Source organism: Condylura cristata, unplaced genomic scaffold, assembly GCF_000260355.1.
Source record: "Condylura cristata isolate star-nosed mole 26May11 unplaced genomic scaffold, ConCri1.0 scaffold00025, whole genome shotgun sequence".
NCBI lineage: Eukaryota > Metazoa > Chordata > Mammalia > Eulipotyphla > Talpidae > Condylura > Condylura cristata.
The window spans coordinates 17935872-17960691 of record NW_004567126.1 but is presented as its reverse complement, the minus strand read 5'-3'; the positions used below and the strand labels follow the sequence as shown (position 1 = coordinate 17960691).

The following is a 24820-nucleotide window of genomic DNA, read 5'->3' as shown; positions in this document are numbered from 1 at the left end:
CATGGTGGGGATTGAACTCATGCTGAAGTGGCTTTAGCTTTTTTTTTTTTTTAAGATTTATTTATTTATGCATACAGAACTGGGGTACAGGCCAGAGGTGGTGAGAGGCTTCACCACAGACAGTGGGGAGCAGAACAGGCAGATCACTGAAGTACACTGCTGAGAGGAGCAGCGGGCGGGTCAGGAGAGGTCTGCCATGCATGTGGTCACCTCCGGGGCAGGTGGGGATCGAACTCATGCTGTAGTAGCTTTAGTTTCTTAGTGCTGTGCTTTAAACTACTGTGCCCCACCAGGGAGGGCCCCGCTTTAGCTTCCTAGTGCTGTGTTTTAACCTGCTGTGCCACCAGGGAGGGCCCTGTTTTATTTTTTAATAGCCATTCTGGAGGTATATAGTGCTATGTAATTGTGGGTTAAAATTGCTTTGTCCCCATGCCGATTGAGGCTGAACACCTTTATAAGTGCTGACACAAGTTTCGATAGTCATTAATGACATATTTGTTCTGGTCTTTTACCCATTTTCCTATTGGATTGTCCAGCTAAGGGAGGGCAGGAGGAGTCATTTTCGTATTACTGCTCAACCAAGGGATTTACTTATCTAGTGCTCATTAGCCCCACCTCACCCCACTGATGGGAGTGGGACTGGCAGCCTACAGAGTCTGTCTCAGGCCTCAAGAGGTCAGAAAGGTCTCAGTGAGGGGATAACACTCATGCTGCCTTGGGGGGAGGCAGTGCTCTCCAAGTTCTGGATTTGCCATCTGGGCACTCATCTCGGGAAGGGGGAGAGAGCTGGTGGGCGAAGGGTGAGGAGGGGCTCGAGCCCAGCAGGCAGTTGGAGCAGGGGGAACCCGCTCCCAGCCAGGGTGTGCTTGTGTGCCTCTGCCCTCAGCATTTGCTGGGATGGACCGCTGACATGTGAACAGCCCCATGCCAGGCATGGTGGCGTTCCCTGTATTAGTGAGCATTCAGGCAACTCCACCGTGCAGGCAAAACTGCCATAACCATGCTTGCTGAGATGAGTGCCTGAGAAGAGTCACACAAAAGGCCCCAGTTGGCAAGTGGAGAAGCCCAGCCCCCTTCCACACCACTCTCCTGTGCCGAGGATCGATCTGGGGGCAATCCCATAAGCCCCCCTCCCCCCGCCACCTTCCCCTTCTGCTCATGCATGGCTCCCGTTCTTTAAGAGCAGATGAAGCTTGTATTCCCAAGTAGAGATTATTACAGAGTGGAGCTGTGAGGCTCCTTCAGCTCAGTGACCCTGGCCTGCACCTGTTTGAGTGGGGTGAGGGACCTGAGCCCTCTGTGTGCCTCAGGAGTGGGGGAAGGCCCGGCAGCTCTGTGGAAGGATTTTGCCTCTCACCACAAAGGCTGTCAGGGGAGCTGGGGTCATTGGGTTGGTCGGGTGGCTTCTGACAGGGGCCTGGGACTCACTGTTGGCACCCCTGTCTTGCAGAGTTATGTCATGCCCAGACCAGCAGAGGGCTCCATGAGGATTTATAGAAGATGCCCCGCGTCTCGGCGCCTTTGGTGCTGCTTCCCGCGTGGCTCGTGATGGTCGCCTGCAGCCCGCACTCCCTGAGGATTGGTAAGTGCTGCTCATACCACACCCCAGGGGCAGCTGGGTCGGGGCTGCCGCTCCCCAGACCTCTGGTGTCCACAGAGGACATCTCGCCTTGCCCTGTGCCTCCCTGAGCTCACATGGGGCGGGGTGATGGTGGGAATGGGGGTAGCCAACCGGCACCCATCTCTCATCTGGCCAACCTGCCCAGCTTCCTCGGTGAGGGGCTAAAGATGCTGACTAGTCCCTGTTACAGTTTGTGGCCAGATCAGCTCTGCTGATTAGGGGGCAGCTATTCCATGAAGGTGGGGGGATTCCAGACCCAGATTGGAGACGAGAGAAGAAATCACCTCTCCTCTCTTCTGGTCATTCCCAGAAGCTTTCTGAGGAGTTGACTTTGGATGAAGCATGGGTCCCGCTTACCGATGGGCGCCGCTCCCTGGCCGGCCTCGGCTTGATGGCTGTTCATCCTGGCTTGGTTCTGGAGAAGGAGGGCAGGGTCATTGGCAATGTGTATCCTGACTGTCATTTTGGGAAGGTGCCCACTGTGCTGTGGGTGGGCACTGCCCCTTGCCCCATCATTACCCCCATCCCTGGGGTAGTCTTGACTTTACCTGGGATCCCAGAGGCCTTGGGAATCCAGGTGACTCTTCCCTCCGAGGCTGAAGAGGGTCCTGGGCACTGCAGGCTGAGGCACCACTGCTCCAGGTCCTGGGGACCCAGTTCCAGCACCAGGCACAGGGAGACAGTGCAGAGAGTCACCTGATGGCCCAGGGCAGACATGAGATGTCAGGGATTGGCGTGCTCCGTGTGTATGGGTGTCGGGGTCAGTGTGGACAGAAGAGTGGAGCAGTCGTGGCAGGCTGGCTGTTGGTGGCAAGAGGCCCCTATAGGAGCAGCCCCAGGGCCAGGCCAACAGGAGCTCCCGAGGGACCCAAGTCCCAGACAGATTATCCTGATGTACCCCCAAGGCGCCTCTGGCAGAATGGGGAGTGAGAGGGAAGAACGTAGAGTCCTTGAACAAAGCAGGGTCCTGGACCCTAGCCCTCAGCCTGCCGTCAGGGGCTGGTTTAGAAGGAAGCTGTCCTGATGCCCAGCCCTGGGCGCTGGCTTCAAGCTCCTGGCCTCCTCCTGTTGTCAGGTGGCTGTGCTAAGGTCCCAGAGGATGGTCATGGGCAGGGGGCCTGCGTGGGAAGAGTGCAATCAAGCCACGGCCTGGCCAGGCTGGGTGTCACTCGCCAAGGCTGTGCTGCAGTCTGCGAACATGGGCTCGTCTCTTCATGCATTTGCAACAGCAGCTGATTGGAGTCAGAAAGACGACAGGTGACTCGGTTCTCTCCCCACCACCCTGCCCTCGGCTTTCCACTCTGCAAGCTGAAAAAACGGGAATTAAAAACAAAACCTTCCCTCCCTCTCCCCCATTCATTTCTACAGAAACTTCAAAACCTAATTTAATTCTGCTCAGCAGCAATGCAAAGCGGTGCGTATCCTTAAGATGCTTAATTTATAAGATGCCTACAGTTATTCAGCATTTGCGGAGGGTTTTCTCCCCCTCTAAATGAGCGGATAAAGTGGTAACCCATCAATTTCCATTTGTTGCTAATGGGAAACGGAAAGGGATTGAGCCAGAATTGGCGCCTCCCGGCCTCAGCTCTCCTGACACTCGTTCTCCGGGAGGGAAGCAGAAAGTGGAGCTGACAGATCCCCCTCTTGGCTGTTATGCCAACAACAGAGGCCATGAGAGGGACCCCTCGCACTCCCACCCTCACACTCGGAGCACTGCTCGTCCAGTTCTGTTAAGTCTCCCCCGGCCTGGAGTGTTGGTTCATGCCAGGCCACTGCCAGCGGGTTTCCAGCCAGGGGCCCTGCTGACTGGCAAGGTCAAACCGGGCCTAACTCCCGCGAGGCCAGGAAGCGGAGTTAAGCCAACAAAGAGAAAGAAAATAAAAGAAAAGCCTCCACAGCCGTGCCAGGATCCGTTTTTCTTGTTTCCTTGGTTATCCTGGGGCCCAGAAGCTTTCTGAAAGTCTCCTGATCTCTGTGGATGGAAAGGTGCTAATTACATGGACCCCAGAGGGAATCTGGAGTAGGGCAGGGATGGCGAGAGAAGTAGGTCAAGAAAACACAAGTAGCTGTGCTTAGCAGCAGGCAGCCGTGTACACAGATGGCTGGAGCCGAGTGGACGGCCCTGGGTCTCCTAAGTCCTCAAGAAGCTGGGGCGGGGGTGGGGGGCTGGGCAGGAGGGGGTGCTCTGCTCCACTTCCCCAGGGGCACTTCTCCCCATGTTTTTTTTCCCCTGGGTTCGCTCCCCAGTGGCCCCCTCCCCAGCTTCAGAATAGATGGCTGTGCAAGCAAGGCTTCAAGAAGAGACCAGGAATCACAGAGATAAATTGTCCCGCCTGTTCCATCCTCAGCCCCGCTTGTCTGCCGCTGACAATATGGATGTTTGTAAAGAGGCGGCCTAGCCCATTACCCTGCCTTGGGACCGCTGTTTTTCATTCAAGTGAGGCATGGGGCGGGAGATACAGCCAAATTACAGTGTCCAGTGTTTACCCCCCGAATGAGATTTTGGGTAAGAGAAAAGGAGTTTATTTATGACTGCAAGGCTGTCCGCATAAATTCCCCAAACTCTCACACATATGTCAGCCCCCTTCTGTCATCTATCTTCTGAAATGTCTTTTGATTTTGCTTCTGTCCCTCTGGGTCCTCTGAGTGATGACTGTGGGAAGCACAAGTTAATAAATGCTCTGAGGGGACCCCGCCCCACCACGGCAGCCCTCCGTGACTTGAAGGGATCATCCTAATATCCTAGAGCCATAAAGGATGCTAAGGAGCCCATTTTCCAACCTGCTCATTTCACAGATGAGGAAGCCGCCCCAAGGGGGCGATCATTTGGTCAAGGCCACACGGCAGCCACTTGGCCCTCCCCAGCGCCCTTGACTCCTGACAGTGCTCTCCTCACTGCCCACCACCGTCTCCCCTGCCCCAGGGGAAGCGTCATGTCGTCAGTATGGGAAGGTCGTTACCTGTTGGTCTCCCCAGCATGTTTCTGACATTAGCGAAGCCTGCCCTTGTTCCTCACACATTGGGTACTTGCCGGCCTACCCCTCCTGACCCCTCCCTTGCCCCCTCTCATTTCAGCCGCTCTGAACGACTCACTGTCACAGAGTGAGGCAGGAGGCCCCCTCCGCCTTCCCCTCTCCCCCGGTGCTGCCTGTAGGGCAGCTCCTCCCCTTCTCTCTGGAAAACTCCTCTTCCTCCTTCCGCCCCCCTCTCCTCCTCCTCTTCCTGCATCTCCTCCTGCTTTTCCTCTTCCTCCTCCTATCCTGTCTCTCCCTCCTCTTCTGTCCCGCCATCACTGACTTAAATCGGTCTTCTGCACGGGTCCCAGTGCCCTGCCCCCGCCATCACTCCACCTTGCCTCTCCCTGGGGAAGTCACCTACTCCCATCGTCCTCCCACCCCCATACTGACACCTGTTCTATGCACAGCAGGCTGTCGCGATGGTTTCACTGTTTTCCCAGCAGACTTAGCGTCATGGGAGAGCAGCCACCGAGCACAGGCTTGATAAGACCAAGTACATTGCTCAAGCACCATGAATGTGATGGTGACTGAGCCCATGGCCCTTGCAGCTTCCCCATGCTAATTCAGTACAGTGTCGCGGTTGGAAAGCACTTTCTTCTGGCCTTCCCTGTGCTTAAAGAGGTGGACTTACTGGGGGGAGTCGATGAAAAAAGGGGCAGCGGAAAATGAAAAAAAAAAATCCATTTGTTCCTTTTACTTAAAAGAGGATAGAAACAAGCTGAAGAGCTGACTGGACTCTAACGCAAGTTGGGGCTACAATAGTAAATACAGTGATTCAGTTATTCATTCATTCCCTCCACGAATATTTATTGCATGCCATGCACTGAGGATATGGTGCTAAACAGTAATAATCACCAGAATATCCTGCCTTGGAAAGGCCTTCCTCTCTGTCAGGCACTCTTCTGAGTCTTTCACACATTTCAGGCACTCTTCACACCAGAGTTAATGACCCCACATTACAGATGAAGAAATGGGCACTCATACCGTTTAAATCATGCGTCTAAGGTCACACAGATACTGGAATTTGAACCTGTCTGTCTCCAGAGCTGTCTCTTCTGCTTCACTCTGAGGCAGCCGGTGCACTCTCAGACACACCGGGACTACCCCCCCCCCCATCACCTCAGCCGTCACAGCATGTATATTGGGTGAAGGAACTGAGGAAAGGGCTTATTGTTGCTAATAGAATCTCATGCTTTCTGTGATACTTTTACCTCCAAATAATTTTTTTAAAGATTTATTTATTTATGCATACAGAACTGGGGTACAGGCCAGAGGTGCAGGGGCAGTGAGAGGACTCACCAGAGACAGAGTGGGGAGCAGGACAGGTCGACTGACAAAGTACACTGCTGAGGGGAGCAGCGGGCGGGTCAGGAGAGGTCTGCCGAGCCAAGTGGTCACCTCCAGGACAGGGATTGAACTCGTGCTGAAGTGGCTTTAGCTTCTTAGTGCTGTGCTTTAACCTGCTACACCACCAGGGAGGGACTCCAAATAATTTTTTAATGACAAACAACAAAATCCACAGCACAGATGAGGAACCTGAGTCTGACCAGGTCTGGTGGCCTCAAATTCCTGCTGGTCGAAACTGGCCCTGGACTCCCAGGCAGGTAGCAGTTGAAGCTCTTCCCTATGTAAGTTCTCCCTGTGTGGTGAAGCAGTAAGATCTTGGATTCATTTGATTCTCTTTCTTCCTAGGACCCCCTAAGCACCTTACAACGACAATTTTTTACTTAGTTGTTGTCCCCCAAGAAACCCCAAGTCCTGTTTTGAGAATGTTAAACTCAGAACATTGAAACGATATAAAGATGAAGATAATAAGGGAATTGAGAGAGGTAAAAGGGAGGAATTAAAAAAAAATACTGGATCCTCATTTTGCTCTGTTCTGTATTAAATATACCTGGCACACTGAGATGCAAGTGCACCAGCTGAATCCTGTGCCATGCGGGGGAGTCGCCCTGGGGCTTTTGAATAGTGGCATCCCCTTAATAATATGACGAGCTGACGTGGTTTATGAAATTTTGATTGACGTGTAAGTTTTCATCTCTTTTCTAAGTCAAGTCGGGCAGATAAGTTGGTCTCTCCTATTAGTGACAAATGGAAGTTGCTGCCTTTCTCCTTCATCTGTCGTTAGAGAGGATGTGTAGGAAGATTTCTGGGGCGTGAATTCTCCCCTAAGTTTCATGATGAACACCTTAGGGAGTCTGTGGCTTTCTCGGACATTGTCCGTGCTCCGGGGTCTAGCACGGCTCATCTCAGGAGCTCAGTAAATGTTTGCAGGTAAGAGTGGATCTTGAATTGGAGGCCAGTGTGAAATTCTGACAAAATCTCGCCAGGGTTTCATCCAGCAGGGCAGCAGGAACCAGGAACCAGGAACCAGGCTCTTCTAGCACAAGGAGCATGGTAGCCATGACCCAGATTATTTGAGCGAACTTGTCAATTTTCAGATTTCTCCCTGATATTGGTCAGTGCTCACCAGTGTCAACCATCATATTTACAATAAATGCATTAGATATGTAGTTGGGGGAATATCTTTTGCCAAAAAAGAAAAACAGCCCATGCTTGTGCCTGCATGACGTAGGATGTCTCCACTCTCCTCCCTGCCCCACCCCTGCCACCCCATGGCTGTGAGGGAGGAGGGGGCTTCACTGCTGAGCCCATCAGCTCATTGGCCGTCTTCACCCACACCTGCACGTAACTTCAGGGTGGCGGCATTCAGCACCTCATCTTCTTCCTGGGGAGACCTTATGTACTGGGGAGTGGCTTAGGTTGAACAGTTGAACTTTACAGATTAGGAAAACAGGAGTGTGGGTGGGGGCTGCTCAAAAGGAAAAGTGAATTGGTGAGTTTGCTTTGGCAGTGTCAGGACTGCCGGGCCTGACAGCTGGTGACATTTGCACTAATGGGTTCTCACCTGGCGTCACCTGAGCAGGTAAAGTAAGCAGATCTTAGGGGAGGGCGGGGTTTGTGACTTGCCCAAGCCCAGGTGGAAGGAAACTTCAATGAGAGGAAAGAAAGGACATGTCTCAGGTGGAGCAAGGGGGTGGGGTGTGAGGATGGCCATGGTGGCTGGGAACCAGTAACCGGTGGGTTCTCGGTGGGTGAGGACTGGGAGCCACGAGGGCCAGTGCCCTGGCTGGCCGATGGCCTCAGACATCATGTTTCCTTAAGCCTATGGTGACCTTTGGGAGGACGCTGACCATCAGCGGTGCAGGAATGCGAATGTGGTTGCACCACTGGAACAAAGTCTTGGAGAATAGAGCTGACTATCAAGTAGTTTGGGTATCTGACCCCCTGGTCCTTTGTTCTGGAAGGGCCTGGTTTCTCTGGGCTCTCATTTCGCTCCTCTCAGCCTGGAATGGCCGGATCTGTGTTTTGCCGAATGAAACCCTGGTGATATTTGGTCAGAATTTCAAAGACTTGTCTCTGGCTCTGTGAAATGGTTTACAAAATTCCTTAGACAGTGAGTGAGTCATGAACAAGCTTTTTTTTTTTTTTTTTGGTCTCTGTGTGTGTGTGATGTGGGGTGGTGATGGTGGGGGAGGTAGAAATTATGGGGAAAGATTTTTGGTTCCATGTAAAAAGAAATGCTTATCTAGCAGACAGAATAGTACATTTGGGTTACGAAGGTCCCCAAAGCTGGAGGTGACTACAAGGATGTTGGATGGAGATTTTTAGCATCTTCTGGGGGCATTGGACCTGTTACCTGTAGGACCCCTGTCAGTATCCTCCGTGATAGAATATTTAGCCTTTGGTCCGTTTTCCTAGGGAGACTTTCCATTATCACTGTGTCCTCATTAACAACCATTAATAAGAGCTTAGCATTAAAGCCACCATCTGCCTAATTTAAGCCACGACCTCATTTGGTCCCAGTGGCATGGGCCAGCCAGATAAGACAGGAGCCCTACTAACTCTTTTCATGGGGTCAGTGTTAACCTGTGTGGGTGTTCCCTTTCTTTCTGTGGCCTCTGATGCAAGAGTTGGAGAAACATGGGCGGTGGAGGGAGGTGTCGCCAGGTCTCCCCAAGCACCCGAGCGTGTGTGTCTGTGTGAGTGGGTGCACACGTGTGCATCGCCACAGCCTGCACACCCCACTCCCAGCCTCAGCTCAGCTGCAGGCATGACGGCCGTCACACCTCACATTCATTAGTTTGGTGAGCAGGCACGCGTGCCATCTTGACTTGGTGGGGTCTGGGCCTTGGCTGCTGGGGAGCACAGGGGGGTTGAGGCAGGGGGACTACAAGAGCCACAGACAGTATCCTCAGGCCACCACCTGACAGTCCCTTGTGTCTTGTTGATGGTGTTTCTCCCCATTGAGGTGAATGATGGTGCCTGGTTAATGCCAAGTGGGGGCCGGGTGGCAGGGCCTGTCATGAGGAGGAAAGAACCTCAGACCAGTGGGGTTCAGTGTTGAAGTACCCAGTGCCCTGGCCTGGCTGGCGGTGCCACCGTGCTGGACCCATGAGGACCTGAGGCCATGTTGGAACATCTGGAGCTGAGACTCTTCCTCTGAGCATGAACCCCTCAGAGGAGAGGGGGCCTGTTCTGAAAACACCCCAGGGGGAGACTTGAGCCCTGCCTTTCAGGTCTCGTCACAGGGATTGTGTTCCTGCTGAGCAAACCAACATAGCTGGGGATGAGCTGCCATCTGGGGCAGCCCACGATTGGGTCCCTCATGTGTCTTCTCCTCTTGGTTCCTTTCCCCGTGACTCACCAAGATGCCTAAAAAATGACTATTTTGACTCTCAGATGAGTGGGATTGGAGATCAAGTTGGGAATGGAGTAAGTGTTTTGGGTAGCACCAGACTGGACTCCGGCATAGCTTAGAGGTTGATGCCAGCCTGTGGGCTCTACCAGGCTGCCTGGGTGCACAGCTGAGCTCCACCCTTACAGTTGTATGATGTATAATTTCCTAGTGCTTTAATTTCTCTATAACATGGGGTCATAGGTGTCCCTACCTCATGCTGTTAATGAGAATTCAGTAAGCGAACACATAGGAGGCATTCAACAGTGTCAGGCATGTAGCGAGTGTGTGAGAGTGACATCTGTTACCGTGGGAAACTCCACCTCCCCCGGCTCCATCACATAGCCTTTCCCTGCCTGTTGTACTCTTCCCGGCTCCTCCACCAAACCCCGCCTGTTCGCTTCTTCTCAACCTGCTTTCCATTTCACCTCTGTCTAGGAGCTGAGAATCCCCGTCTGGTTTGAAAAGTGCTTCCTTCCAGAATTCTCAGAGTCAGCGGGTGCATCTGTTTACTCAGAGCTACATGCACGTCGCACCGTGCTCATGAGTACCCGCCTACCTCTCGTCCCCAAACGTGAAAAAAAAAAAAACAAAAACAAAACTTACTTGAACTTCACTGCCTCACAAGCCTAGGTGCATCCTGAAAGACTGACCTCCCTCTCTCCTCTGCCCTCAGAGTGTCAGGGCTTTCCACACAGCATGAGACCTGGCTGACAGCAGAATGGCCTCCAGCTGAGAAACTTCTCTGAGCCCCACACCCCTCTGCAACTGACTCCCAATTTCCTTCCATTCACAGTCAACATGGCAGAAGAACATCCTGCGTGAACAGTCTCCATGTCTTACTCCGTCAACAGGACTCCCTCCCAGTAGCTTTTACCCCACCAAACATGCCCCCACCCGGCCTCATTTTACTAGTTACCAGCAACGCTTGGCATAGTCTGTCCCTCCCTCTTCCTGTGACACGTCTTTCTCTTGGCTGCTGGGCCACACTCCATCCTGGTCCCTGCCCTCTGCCCCAGCTCCTTCTCAGTCTCCTGTGCTGGTTCCTCCTCATCTCTGTGAATATGGATGAGCCCCAGGGTTCTGTCTTAGCCCTCCCTGCCCTCGCAGTTCCTGGCTTTTCCCTGCTTGCGCTTCTTTAATTTCATCTCCAGCCTTGACATTCTTCCTATCACTCCAGACCCCAAGTGGCTGTTCCCAGTTGGGTGTCTAATCGAAACTCACACTGGACGTGCAAAATCCAGCTCTCGACTTTGCCCTCCGAGCCGGGGTCTCCTCCGCCTCTTCTGCCACCAGTTCTCTGACGCTCCTGATGTTCTCTCTGCATCGTGGAGTCCTAATTGATCCTGTCTTTCTCTGACAGCCTATATGCTTTCCATCAGCAAATCCTGTTTGCTTTTCCTTCTAGGTGTGTCCAGACCCAGCCACTTCATACCTCTTCACTGGGTGCTTTCCTGCTCCAAGAAAGTGCTCTCTCTCCTGGATTATTGCTTCCCCAGTGGTTCCCCTGCTTCTCTCTTACCTGTCGTTTTTGAGTCTCCAATTGTGGGTTGGACGATGTCATGGCTCTGCTCAACTCCTCTAGTGCTTTCTTATCTCATCTCACACCAGAGTAAAACAGTCAATGCTCACTGTGCCCCGGTTTTGACTGTGCCTGGGCATCCTGGGACTATTATTAGACCTTGTCATCTCACCTTTCCAGAGCCTGGGGCCCTGAATATGGACTCAGCCTCCCAGCTGGTCTCTTCCACTTGCTTCCAGCTCTTTCCTGTGTGAAGTCTGCCCGCAGACTTTCTCCATACTGAGCTTGGTTTGTCTGCTGGTGCCTCAAGTCACAAAATCTTCATGGTGCCCAGGGCCCCAGTATATCCCCCTCTATCTTCGAGTAGTTCTGAGCATTGTAGTTTCTTTCTGTGGAGCCAAAACCTGTCTCTCTGGGCCGTCCCTGTCTGTCCTAGCTCTATCGGGAACAGAGGGGACAGATCAGTGCTCTTTGGCATGATGCCGTCTCTGAGGTTTGCAGCACCATCTCACGACCCCTGGATCTTCTTTCTTCCAGAGATACGTCACTACAGCTTTTGGATCCCACTCATCATCTTGGTCACCTTCCTTCAAATGGATTTTCTTTTTATCTCCTTCCCAGTTAGAATGTGGTCCCCCAAATCAGAAACAAGTGCTTCTCCAGCCCACCACAGGCACCTGCTATAGCCTGGTAGCGTCTTCTTAGCAGATTCAGAGCCCTTGGTGGACCCATCCCAGCCAACTGGCTGACCAGTCTTTGGGTGAAAGGAAACCCGTATAGATCTCCACCTAGTCCTGAGTTACAACCCCACCCCCTGCTCTTCACCTGCCAGGCTTTGCTCTCAACATGCAGAACTGAGGCCACTCTCTGAAAGCCCACAGAGGTCACCCTGTTGTCTAAAGACACTTGCATTAAGGAGTTAGGTGCTGGGAGCTTCCCTAAGTTGTGTCACCCTGGTGGTTTTCACCCAAGCTGTGCTTTTCCCATTTTTTCTAGCACATGGTCTTTCAGGCAGGGAGTGACACAGGCAGGGGAGGGGACGCCACTTGGCTGTAACACTCATAAATTTCCCCCAGTGGCAGGGATCTAACAACATGAGACTTTGAGCTTTCAGCTCACAGATGAAAGAACAGGGATTTTCCCAGAGATGACAGGAAAGAGAAGCATACAGCCCCGGGGGCCGCAGCAGGAAGCTGCTCTGCTAAGGACTTGCTCCAGAGCGGAACCAGCCACTGGCCTGTGCAGGTGTAGACTTGTAGCCGCTGACCTCTGGGCAGGCCCCTGGCCGTCTCAGGCCCATAGGCTGAGAAGGGGGAGAACACCCCATCAGTTAGACATTCCCCTTGCCCTTCGCCGAGCTCTTGGGGTTCCTTTACCTGGAAATGTGGTTGAATGCTAATATCCCCTTTAGAGCCAACTTGGAAAATCTAGAGTGCTACATGAATTGATGTTGTTGAATGGAAATAAGTGGAGACGGTGGAGATGAAATAGGATATAATGAGCGAAAATGTCTGTGCAGATTGTTCCCGTCGGTGCTCTCCACATGTAAGCAAGCTGGTCCCCATCCGCCCTGGAAATCATCTCCCAGACAGCCGTGCTCGTGCCTGAGGGGGTCGGGCAGCCAGGGCCACCATCCCCTGAACAAGACGCTGGGGGTGGGGGTGGGCTGCTGCTTTGCCTTGTAGTTGTCGCTTGGTTGGTGAGGGTGAGGGGAAGTTCCCTCTTGGGTCTCAAGCAAGCGTTCATCTTACTGTGAAACCATGAGAATGTTCAGCACAAGAGCTGCGGGTTCACAGTTAGGTCTTCACTTTCCAGGCATAATGGAGCTCGGCAGGATGGCACAAGGGTCACGATTCCTGCAGATGAGTCTCCCTTATAGCCCGGGGCCTTTAGGCAAATTGCTCCATGTTGCTCGTATGGGCATTTACCATGGCTGGTTATTGTACTAATAGGGAGGAGATAGGTCGCCAACTAGTAATAGTTAACAGGAAATCATTCCTCCCCCTCCCTTTTTTTTTCCCAAAAAGTATAGTTTTACTCAACATTCCGGCAGGTATGGTCCTGGATGGCAGGAGGGTGGGCTAGGGGTTAACTTTCCCGACACACAAGCCTGGGATTGAATTAACGTGAGACCTTGGGCAAAGTATTTGCATTGTCCTTTTTTTTTTTTTTAAGACTTATTTATTTATTCATACAGAACTGGGGTACAGGCCAGAGATGCGGAGGGTGAGAGGATTCACCAGGGACAGAGTGGGGAGCAGAACAGGCAGATCGACGAAGTACACTGCTGAGGGGAGCAGCGGGCGGGTCAGGAGAGGTCTGCCACGCCATGTGGTCACCTCCGGGGCAGGTGGGAATCGAACTCATGCAGAAGTGGCTTTAGTTTCTTAGTGCTGTGCTTTAACCCGCTGCTCCACCAGGGAGGGCCGCATTGTCCTTTTTTTAAAAAATTACATAATGGGACATTAAGACCATATAGGATTATTAGGGTTTATATGTAGTAATACATGCAAATTGTCTAACACAATAATAATTAGGTCAATAAATAATAGTTACTATCAATCATTCACCTATAGTTATTGTTACTGTAGCTTTCTATTGATAACAGATTACCACACAGTGACTCAACAAGACAGATTTATTATTTTGTAGTCTGTAAGTCACAAGTCCGATGTTAGGGCTCACTGGGATAAACTAAGATGTTGGCAGACCTGCTTTCTGGAGACTCTAGGGGGAAATCTGCTTCACGCTTATTTGGGTTGTTGGCAGAATTCAGTTCCTTGTGGTTAGAAAGCCAAGATTCATGTTTCATTATGGACTGTCAGTTGAGGCCATTTCTTGCTCTCGGAGTCCGTTGCCTCCCTGGGCTAGTCCCTTTCCTCCTTCCTCAAAGCTCAGTTGTAAGTTACTCTCACCTTATAACTTGCTGACTTCAGCCAGGAAAGGTTTTTGATTTTAAGAACTCACTGGGAAAGATTGAGTTTACCAGGATCTTCCAGGATTATCTCCCCATTTCAAGCCTATGACCCTGATTACATTTGCAAAATCCCTTTGGCCATGGAAAAATACACATTCTCAGATTCTGGGTGTTAGGATGTGGCCATCTTGTGGGGGCCATTCTTGCACTCCTGTTTGGATGGCCTCCAAGATGGGGGTGCTGAGCCACTTGAAAGCCTTCTCATGAGCACCAGGGGACCATCGTCAACTGTCCCCAAAGTAACCTTGGCCCGAGTGTCCTGACTCCCGTCAGTGTTGACTGTTACCTTAAGAGCAGGCAACCCAGAGCACAGGAGCCAATGTTTTTCCTCGAAGGCTAGAGGGAACCTGACACGTTGGCCCCATTAGTGTGACTGAGATTGTGCCACAAGGGAACAGCGAGCCAGAAGGGACTGTGTAACAGGAAACACTTCGTTATGTTGATTTAGTGATCCCACCGTAGAGCGTCAGGGCTCTGAAGGGCTAGCCCAAGGACCGAATGTCCTGGGAGGCCAGGTCACGTGGGCTTTGCTGGCCTTGGCTTGGAGTGATGTGTTTATTTCCTGCCACGGCCTGCAGAGAATAACGTCCCCCAGAGTCCCAGCAGACTGTCTCCTGCTCTGCCTGCCATCCTTCCAGAAGGGGATAGATCTGCTGTGCTTTGAGAAGCAACATGATGTAGGAAGTTCCTGCCATGAGCCAGGGATAAGGAATCTGGGTGCCAGAGTGGGTCCATCCTACTTCCTGTGCCCTGGCTCTTATTTCATGGGGATGGTGCCCAACAGGGGCTAGGCTCTTTGGGAAATACAGAAAATAGGATATTTCATTGTGGATATTCAAAATGTGAAAAAAATCAGGACTTCAGGCATGAGAGAACTTGGGGGCCATATAAATGACGGCACTTTAGTATGACCGACTTGCTCCAGAATTAAGCAGTGTGGAGCCCTGTGGTCCAAGGCCGTGGACACGATGGCATTTTGACTTCTTTTTACCTTCTTGATATTTCTCCTCCCTACATCTCAAGTGGGGCTCATGGAAAGGCCCTGGGCCATCGCTTCAAAGGGCTGTATCCCTGAGGGAAATGGCATTCGTGTTTATTGAGCCTTTAGTGAGGGCTCACTTTCTATCAATATTATCCTTTAACTCTGCAACCGTCCCCAGCTATGGGTTTGATAATTGGCATTTAGGCTTGGAGAGACTTAGGCTTGGAGAGACTTAGGTGAAACCTGGAAGACCCTGGATTTGAACCCCAATTTCTTTGGCTCCAATGTTGGGCTCCATCCAACACTCAGGCACCTTCCCCTCTTATCTCCACTGTGCTGCCCTTTTGGGGGCCCTGGGAATGCGGGGTGGAGGTGAATGAGGCAGAAGCCAGGACCTGCGCCTGAGCTCTCCTGCCCATGCCCATGCAGGCTTCCTCTTCAGACATTTGAGAGAGAGAAATTAACTTAAAATTGAGCCACAGAAGAAGCGCTGAAAGCACCTTTAGGCTAAAAATAAGATCAGAGGCTGTGCCCGCTCAGCGAGGATGAGTCTGCACAGGGCCTTTATTTATAGCCGCTTATTTATTAGAATCCAAATGATGTTTAACCAGGAATCATATGGCAGTGATCTTTGATTACTTATGCGGCTAATGGCTGAACATATATTATTATTGCTATTTATTCAGCCCTGTTAAATGTACCAGTGCTTCTCTCCCAGGAAGGCATGAGGAGCCCTTTGCTTTCTAAGATGGACACGCGGCCCAGGAAGGAATAGCTGGGTAGGGGCTCCAGTTTTGTTTTGCTTTTTTTCTCTTAGAGGCAATCCTTCAAAATAGGAGGAATAACGGTAGGAGTGGGGATAACATCCTTAAAGAAAAAAAAGTTTGCTGTAACTGTTGGAGCTTTTGGAGCCAGAAGAATCCAGCCTTATTTTAAGAGCAACAGTTAGTATCCATTATGTTCTGGGGACATAAAATGATTAATCCCACCATCACATGTGTTTTATAGATAAGAAAGATGAGACTCAGAGAAGTTACAGAACTTACCCAGTCACACAGCTCCTACGAGATTGGAACTGTCATTAAAATCCAGGCCCTGTACACACTTGCAAATGGCCTCTTGGGGAGTTTCAGGGTGCTGAGAAAAGGCTTCTCAGGCAAGGGACCACCCTGTCAAGGCCCAGAGTGTGGTAGCCGGGGCATCTGAAGGTGGAACCTGGTGGTGGGAGGTCTGGGCACCCTGGGCCTGGATGCATGAGAACAGTGTCTCCACCCCAGGCCTCTGGGAAGAGTAGGCCCGTCCTCACAGGGAGAAGTATGTCCCTGCCAGTGCCCTCCAGTAATGTCCAGGGACCGTAACACCAGTATGCAGTCTTTGGCCATCCAGGTGCAGTAGAACACACTGTGTGAAGCCCTGGGCTGTTGGGAGGAGGGCTGCCTGTGCCTGGCCCAGCACCGCTGGGATCACTGCCCTGCTTGTGTAAGGCCTCCCTCAGGGGTGGGCCTTTCAGGTCACCCCTTGCTACCTTCCCCTTCATCTCTGCAGATGAAGGGGGCTTGAAGGGAGGATCTTCAGATAGTCCCAGGGCAGAATTCGGGTGGAGGAAGAGTGAGGCGGGATTGGAAGACTAAGCCTGGCCGGATCCAGCACACAGCCAGAGAATCCCCGCGATGGGAAGCCCAGGACAAGAATGAGAGTGAGCCCGAGGTCGCCGAAGCTGTTGAACTTCCAGGGGTCACGTCACCTCTCTGAGCCTTTCTGGCCTGTCTCTCCTGCTGTGATTTGAGGCCCCATCCAACCTGGGGCTCGGCGTATCTGTGCAGTTCCTCTGTCTGGAGGCTGTAGCAGATGTATTTTTAACCTCCCCATTGTCCTCCTCTGCTGCTGTCTCTTCCCTTCTCCCCTTCCCTCTGCCCCTCTAAGTATTTATTATCCACCCGGGTCTAGACTAGCCCCTGATTAAGTGCCATTTAGCTGTTGGCTGTCTGTTCGCTCAGTTTATGGACACATTGAGTGAGGCACAGAGGCCAAGGCCTGGTTTTTGGAGAGGGAGGGTAATGAGAACAGAGAACAGCGGCGGCCCACTTAGATAGGATTTTAATAAAGTTCCAGCTAACCTAAATCATCCGCATCACAGGCGGCCCGGTGACGGCTGAGTGCCTGGGTCACTGCTGCCTCTCGGGGCCAGTCTGGGGCAGGCGAGAAAGCGCCCTGTCAGGGCTGGGGGGCATGGAGATGTGAGCGCTGTGGAGAGGAAGTGCCCATCTCGGGACCCTCCTGGATGGCAAGGGTAGGTCGATTGAGAAGCGCTCGGAGGTAAAGGCTCTCCGAGGGGAAACCGAAATGCCTGCTCTTTCAGCAGCTGCTAATTAGTTGCAGATGATGAGATAATTCATAAAAATTAGCCGTGATTTCCTTCATTGTGTTAATATCACCGGGCAATAAAACTGCTGTTAAGGATGACTTTTTTCTGCATCGGGGAGCAGGATGTCAAGGAAAAAAAACACACACACACACACAAAAAACCCTCAACAGGAGCAGAGTGGGGAAGGAAAACAGAACTGGTGAGAGAATGACAGGGGGAGTGATTTCCAAGCTTTGGCTGGGATCTCAGGAAAGAAGTCAAATTGAAATGCAAATCCTGATGGCTGGAAAGAGATGCATTTGGTGGTGTCACCTTGGCGGTGCTGGGCAGGCAGACGGGCAGGCAGACGGGCAGCGGGGAGGCTTCCCCTGCTGCTCCGTGAAAGAGACGATGCCAACAACCAGGGGCCATGGCTCCGGTTTCGGCCCAGGGCCCGGAATTGGCCTGGGTCCACGGGGAAGTTTCTCCAGAGAGCGGATGTACCTTGAAGGCCTATGGAGCATAATCTGGCCTTGACCTCCTCCTGCATCTCTTGAAGCTTTTTCCTTCTCTCTCTCCATGACCTGCCCACTCTGGCCTAATGTCACTGGCATGAGTGTGTAAGCAGCTTCCTGTCTCAGGCCTTCGCACATCTCTTCTCTTTGTTCTGACCACTATGCCCTCACCTCCTCCCGTTGGCTTTTTCATCTGGCCAACCCCTCTTCATCCCTCAAGGAAAATCATTTATGCAGATGAGCCTTCTCTGAACGGTACTTCTAGTGCCTGGCATGCTTCCTGCAAGAGTGTGGGGTATAATGCAGGGTGGACACAGCATCTGTCTGCTTAAACGCTTTCTCAGTTGCCTGTTGCCTCCAGGATAAGTCCAAACTCAGCACCTCAATCAACTTCCTAGGGCTACCATTACAAAATAGCACAGGCTCTGTGGTGTAAACCACCATTATGGAGGCGGGAAGCCCAAGATCAGGGTGTTGGCAGTTCGGGTTCTACAGGGACCTCCCCTTGATTTGCAGCTGGCTGTCTTCTCATCCTTCCCTCAGCGGCCTCGGTGCTGCGCACACACGCTCCGGCTGCCCCTCTGTGCGGCCACCTGTCCTCATAAAGACCCTGTCAGGCTGGATTAGGGCCTCACCCTACTGGCCTCTACTTTCCTCAGTCCCCTCCATTTCCAAAAACAGTTACAATCTGAGGTCCATGGGGGTAGTAGCACTTTGGTGTAGGAATGTGAGGGATCGCATTTTCAGCCATAAGAGTACCCCCCGAAGGTATCTAGCTCCTGTGAACCTCACCAGTCACTTTCCTACTTCCCTTCCAACTCTGTGCTCTGCCTGGCACACCTGGAGCATGCCGTGCTTTCCTGCCCCGTACCCAGAAGGCTTTGTCTGTGTGCCCACCTGAACAGTCCCTACTAATTCTCTGGAGCCCAGTTTAAATGTCGCGGTCCCCTGGAAGTGTTCTCTGTCACCTCTCCCCTCCTTCTGACCACTCATGCCTCCTTCTCTGTCACGAAAGCCTTTATGGTGGCAGGTTTGTCCGTGGGTCTTTCCTGAATTTGCTCGGCTCTTTGAGGGTGCGGATGAATGCAGAGTGGACATTCTATAAATTGTTGAGAGAACAAATGAACGAGTTCAAAGATCAAAAAGTGGTTTTGGTGCCTTTTAATAATGGAGGCCAGAGAAAATGTTCGTGTGGGTTAGGAGGGTGGCGATGGAGATGATGAGGAGTCAACAGCCCTTTTTGTAGTTGGCTGGCCAGTCTTGGTGGCTGAATGAACAGCAGGATGAAGGAAAGCTCAAAAAATGACCAGCTTTTGGCTTGAGATGACCAGAGGAATTATGGATTAACAGGGGAAGATTGGAAGAGAAACAACTTTGGGGGTGTTGGGGAGGGATAAGGGGAGATTAAGAATGCCTTTAGGGGCATGTCAAATTTGCTTGTAAGAAATCCAGTAGAGCTTTCAGGGGTCAGTGGGCTTGAGAGTAGACTTCAGAAGAGAGGTCTTGGATGGAGATATAAATAGGACTGTCCTTGTCCTGTAAGTGGTATTCAGAGCCATGAGATTGGGCAGCCTCCTACAGGAAGAATAGTGTGGGGAGAATGATGTGGAGAGCCTGGGGCTATTAAAATATTTGCTAAAAAAAAAAAGAGAGAGCGAGAGCGATGTCATTTTGCAAAATGAACTTAATCTAGTGAATTTACAATGAGCCACAGTGCTAAACTACCTATGGGTTCTTAACCAGCCAGAATATTTTAACAAGCAAGAAGGAGTGGAAATCTGGGAATTTGTGTGTGTGTGTGTGTGTGTGTGTTTGTGTGTGTGTGTGGGGGTTGTTGACCAGTGAGGCTAGCCGTAGAAAAGTCAAGAGTGCCCTTGAGAGCCTAACATGCTTTTTGGTTGACAGCTGACATTTTCTAAGCCAGTGTGGCCTCACACTCTGCCCCAGAGAAAGGAAACATCAGCCCTGGAGTTGCCAGCCCAGGAAAGTTGTGGTGTGTTGGTAGATTCCCAGTGGACAAATCACAGACTTGCAAATAGGTGCAGAACTTTTCCAGACCACTAACACTTTTTGGTAAGTCTTCTTTTTTTTAGTTTTGGAAGAAATCAGGGTAAAAAAAAATAGAACATGTGTTGATTAGATTGATGTGTGATCGATCAATTCATTCATTCATTGATAACTCAATTTTATGAGCAATTTCCTATAAGCCAAGAGTAGGCAGAGAAAGATAGTTTGTGATCCCTGGTCTCTGAGGGCTGGTGGAGATAATACTAACACATATGAAAAATTGAATGACAGTGCAAGCAATGTAATAACTACAGAAAGGCAAAACATGTCTAAGGGTTCAGTGTATGATGTAAGAACCCCCTAGAGGAGAACTCTTCTCTGTACCAGAATAATAAAGGAGAGCTTTTCTGTGCTTACCTGATTCAATTATTGTTCTTGGGGAGGTGGATGAAGGCTGCTTTTGAAGGTGTACAGGAAGTCAGATGGAATGGAATGGCATCTCTGAGCCTGTGCTTCTGTGGAAGATGACGTTTAGATCTGCTGCCATCTGTTGGTGAGTGTGGAAAGGAGCCAGGAGCGTGGTCCACAGGTGGTTTAAAAAAAAAAAAAAAAAAAAAGATGTCAAAAGAACCAGAATGAGTGAACTTCGGCCTAGTCCATTAAAAACATGCCTCAGACCAGCAGCATCGACATCACCTGGGAATATGTCAAAATACAGACTCAAGCCCTACCCAAAACCTGCGGAAGCCAGAATCAGTGAGTTTAGCCAAACCTCTAGGTGATTCTTATGTTCATTAGAGGTTTTGAAATCCTGAGATAGAAAAATCTTCTGGGCTGCTTCCCAGGAACTCCTCCTTGGAGATGCTGACTGGTGGGGCTGGGGTGAGACCTGGACAATTAAATATATATATATATATAATAGTAGTTTATATTATAATATATATATATAGAGAGAGTTTATTTTACATCATTTTGTACGTTATTTTTCATGTCACTTATAATCTCCATGGGCTTCTCATCACCAGATCACCCATGTGCCATCACCATAGTCCCGTGTACTTCCCTCCCCCCCACCATTTTTGATCCCATTCCCCACTCCACCCCCATAAAATGTCTCTGGTATATCGCTGTTCATTATTCTTATTATTTTCTCCCCTGGTCCTTTATACTCCTGCTCTGAGTGAAACCATCCAGTATTTTTCTTTTTCTTTTTGTCTTCTCTCACTAAGCATGATCTTTTCCAGCTCCATCCACGTTGCTGCAAAAGACACATGTTTCTTTTTTTGGTTGCTGAGTAATATTCCACTGTGTATATGTACCACATTTTTTTTTAAAGATTTATTTATTCATACAGAACTGGGGTACAGGCCAGAGATGCGGAGGGTGAGAGGATTCACCAGGAACAGAGTGGGGAGCAGAACAGGCAGAGAGATGAAATACACTGCTGAGGGGAGCAGCGGGCCGGCCAGGAGAGGTCTGCCACGCCATGTGGTCACCTCCGGGGCAGGCGGGGATCGAACTCGCGCGGAATTGGCTTAAGCTTCTTAGTGCTGTGCTTTAACCCGCTGCGCCACCAGGGAGGGCCCTGTACCACATCTTTTTAATCCAGTCATCCACTTTTGGGCATTTGGGCTGCTTCCATGTCTGAAAAATCATATTTTTAATAAGCACCCCTGATGATGCCGCCTGCCACCAGGGAGATTTTGAGAGCTCAGGTGTACGACCATGTCCCTGGGCCAGGTGAACTTTCTCACCAGGTGTCCCCCTGGTGCGGGCACTCCCCTCTCCCACAGAGTCATTCTTCAGAGCCCACTAGCTCAAAGGCACTGTCCGTGTTTTCCTGTCCGTGTCCTCATCCCCTCGTCCTCTTCACAGCAGCTAGAGTTTTGACTCACTCTTGCTTTTTGCAAGTCCTCTTGATCTTCCTTTCCATAGACTTCTTTCCCAGTACTTCAGATCCTGCTTCCTGTTGAACTCTTTTTCTGATTGTTATCCTTTCCCAAGTCCTTTACATGTCGCTCGCCTTACTGGGCTAGCCCATCTAGGCTGTGGCTGTAATTACTATCACTATCTAAACAACTTCCCAGTCCCCAGCAACCCTACCTCTCCAGCTCCCAGGACCCCATGTAGGTGACACAGTCACTAGACCGTGGCTTAGCAGTGCTTCCCTGAGGTAGCAAGTGCATGAGCTTAAGACCCAAACCCACTTGCATCTGATTCCTGTTCTCCACTTTTCAGCTGAGGGATTTTGGGTCAGTTAATTGACTCTTGAAGCTCAGTTTGCCTCCACAGTGAAATTCATCTGCACAGAAACTTATTTTCAAGATTAGTTGGGATAATGTAAATAAACTTGAAGCCATGTAAAAGTGCTTAATAAATGTTAATGTTAATAATAAAAATGTTAGTAAGATTTTCCTCATGATACCACTATCAAATTGAACTCTATTCCTTGCCCACTTCCTACATGTTCCCCCATTCATCTTCACTGTACTCACTCTCCTGCTTGGATTATTCTCAGTTTTGCTGTCTTCCAAGGGTAAACTGTCTCCACCTTGGCCATGATGTCTTAGATCAGCTCAATCCCAGACTACCTTTCTCACAAATTACTGTACGTCTTTAACTCTCTCTCTTACAGTACTTAAGTCACTTAGTACCTTGTATATAATTATTTAGGCATATGACAGCTCCCCTAAGAGCCCAGCACAGTGGCTGTTCTTCCCAGCCCAGGGCAGGTCCAATGTCCTGCTGAGGGCAAATGGGCACCCCACCTTTCCCTGTGAAAACAGCACATCACTCTCCATTATAAATGCTAATAGAGGAGAGCAGTGATGTGGAGAATCAAAATAACAGGCTGTCCCAACATTATTGCTGTTGGCTTTGGAAGGCACTGTGGTATTTCTGCTTCAGATTTACCTTGCTGATTATGTTTCATCAGGCACACATTAGTGTGAGTTTGCATTCCATGAGTATACGCCATCTGGAAAACGGAAGGGGCTGATGCAAAGGCATGTACGGCAGTGGCAGACGTGAGATTAGGACTCTTAATTGTCCAGGGACACTCCACAAAGTGGATAATCATGCCAAGCACACCTTAGAGTTTTGTTGCCACTCCTGTCCTGGCATTCTCTGGTCAGTACCCTTTGTGACAATGTAAACATTAGTCAAGGGCACCCTCATCACCTGTCACTGACATAAAATGTCTCTGGTGATGGAGCAGAAGCACCGTGTTTTGAATTGATGCCAGACTATTACAGTAATGATAGCTTACATTTAGATAATGATTGATAATTTATAAAGAGCTTTCATGAATGTTATTTAATTTTATCTGCTTGATTCCCAGAAGCAACTAGAATAGGTCTTATTAACCTAGTGGACAGATGTGGAAACCAGAGAAGCTAAGACTTCCCAGGCTCTTTTAGCTGGACAGACAAAGACAGGGATCGTAGCCTTTGTCTTTTTACTGTTAGGTTCCAGAATTTTCCCCTCTTTCCATGCACCTTTGCAGAAACTCCAGTTCTTTAAAATGTGTATTATTATTCACTTGTTGAATCTCCATATGATTCCTTTTATAGTTTCCAATTTTCTGGTGAAATGCTTCATGCTCATCTATTTTGTATATTTTCTTTCTTTTTTGGACAAAATTTACCAGGTTTAAAGTCCTTTTAACTTATATTTGGATCACTTGTGTGTCTGTTTCTGTTGTCTGTTTGGGTTTTGTTTTGTTTTGTTTTTCCTATGGATTTTGGTCTTTAGGCTATCTCTCAGCATGCCTATTAATTTTTTTAAAAGATTTATTTATTTGTGCATACAGAACTGGGGTACAGACCAGAGGCTCAGGGGCAGCGAGAGGCTTCACCAGAGACAGAGTGGGGAACAGAACAGGCAGATCGATGAAGTACACTGCTGAGGGGATCAGCGGGCGGGTCAGGAGAGGTCTGCCACGCCATGTGGTCACCTCTGGGGCAGGCGGGGATCGAACTCATGTGGAAGTGGCTTTAGCTTCTCAGTACTGTGCTTTAACTCGCTGTGCCACCAGGGAGGGCCAATTTTTTTTTTTTTATTGAAAGCTGAACATTGCTTGTCAGTGATCTCCAAGAGAGGGTTTAGTCTTTGCTAAGCAGAGTGCAGCAATGTCTGAATCCATTGAAGCCTACACTGAGTCCAAGCTGGATTGTGCTTTGATAAGGCTTAGTCTACCTCTGATTCCAGGGAAAGGCAGCATTAGTGGACAGCCAGGTGCGTTCCTGGTTCCCCCTCTGCTAGGCCCAGAGTTCTGGACTTGTGTCTTCAAAACCTTACAACTTTCCAGAAAACTGCTTTCTAAGCACATCTACTTAGATGCTTTTGGCCTTCTGATCCATTTAGCTTCAGAATTCTTTACATCACCTTAGGGGAAAACCGTTCCTCTGAGCCTTAGTTTCCGCTTTCTAGTTCTAAGACTTCCAGAGGTCCTGCTGGCTTCTTAGACCCCAGCAACAGCCCAGGCAAGGCTGCTCAGACTCCCATCCTGCGGCCAGAAACGGCAGGAACCTCATATTAAAGCTGTCCTGGGCAACAGCTCACCTCTGCTCACTTTCTCCTGTCTGTAATGGCACCTTCACAGATCCCTGTTGCTCCAGCAGGTCTATGAAGCCTTAAACAGGTGTTTTAGTTTTTTCTGTTTGTTCTCAGTGGAAGCATTGATCAACCATAAACCATCCTTTCCTACCCGGAAGTGGAAATCAGACGTTAACAGATAAACCCCACGGGATTACAAGGACAATCCTTAGCTGGAGGTCTGGGTGCCCAGCCCACTGGGCGTGAACCTTTCTTGGAGTCTCTGGGCTGTCCAGTCAGGAGAAAGCAGGGAAATGGATGGGCCACGCGTACGTGCCCAGGAGGAAGGCATTCATTAGGCTGAGGAATGAGTGTTCAGCGAGCTCAGGAGGCCTCGATACTCCATCAGGTTTCTAATGATTTTGTCAGAGTGTTAATCCCCCGGGTGAGCAGCAGCATTTTGAGATCAGCAAACAGATTGTGTTTCAGCCCAGATAACCCAATATGGAGGCCTGCGTGAGAACTGAAAATAATTCATCATATTTTAATGGGGTTGAGGGA

General features: G+C 50.2%; 1 protein-coding gene across 2 annotated transcripts in view; it reads left to right on the top strand.

Moving 5' to 3' along the window:
- GRIK4 (glutamate receptor, ionotropic, kainate 4) overlaps positions 1–24820 on the top strand; it is a 383774-nt gene that overhangs the window by 117259 nt on the left and 241695 nt on the right. For both annotated transcript variants that reach the window (XM_012729818.1, XM_004689170.2), the window contains exon 2: positions 1451–1582. In XM_012729818.1, coding sequence (XP_012585272.1) covers positions 1501–1582 — 82 coding nt within the window. In that variant the 5' untranslated portion in view covers positions 1451–1500. The remainder of the gene's footprint in view (positions 1–1450; positions 1583–24820) is intronic.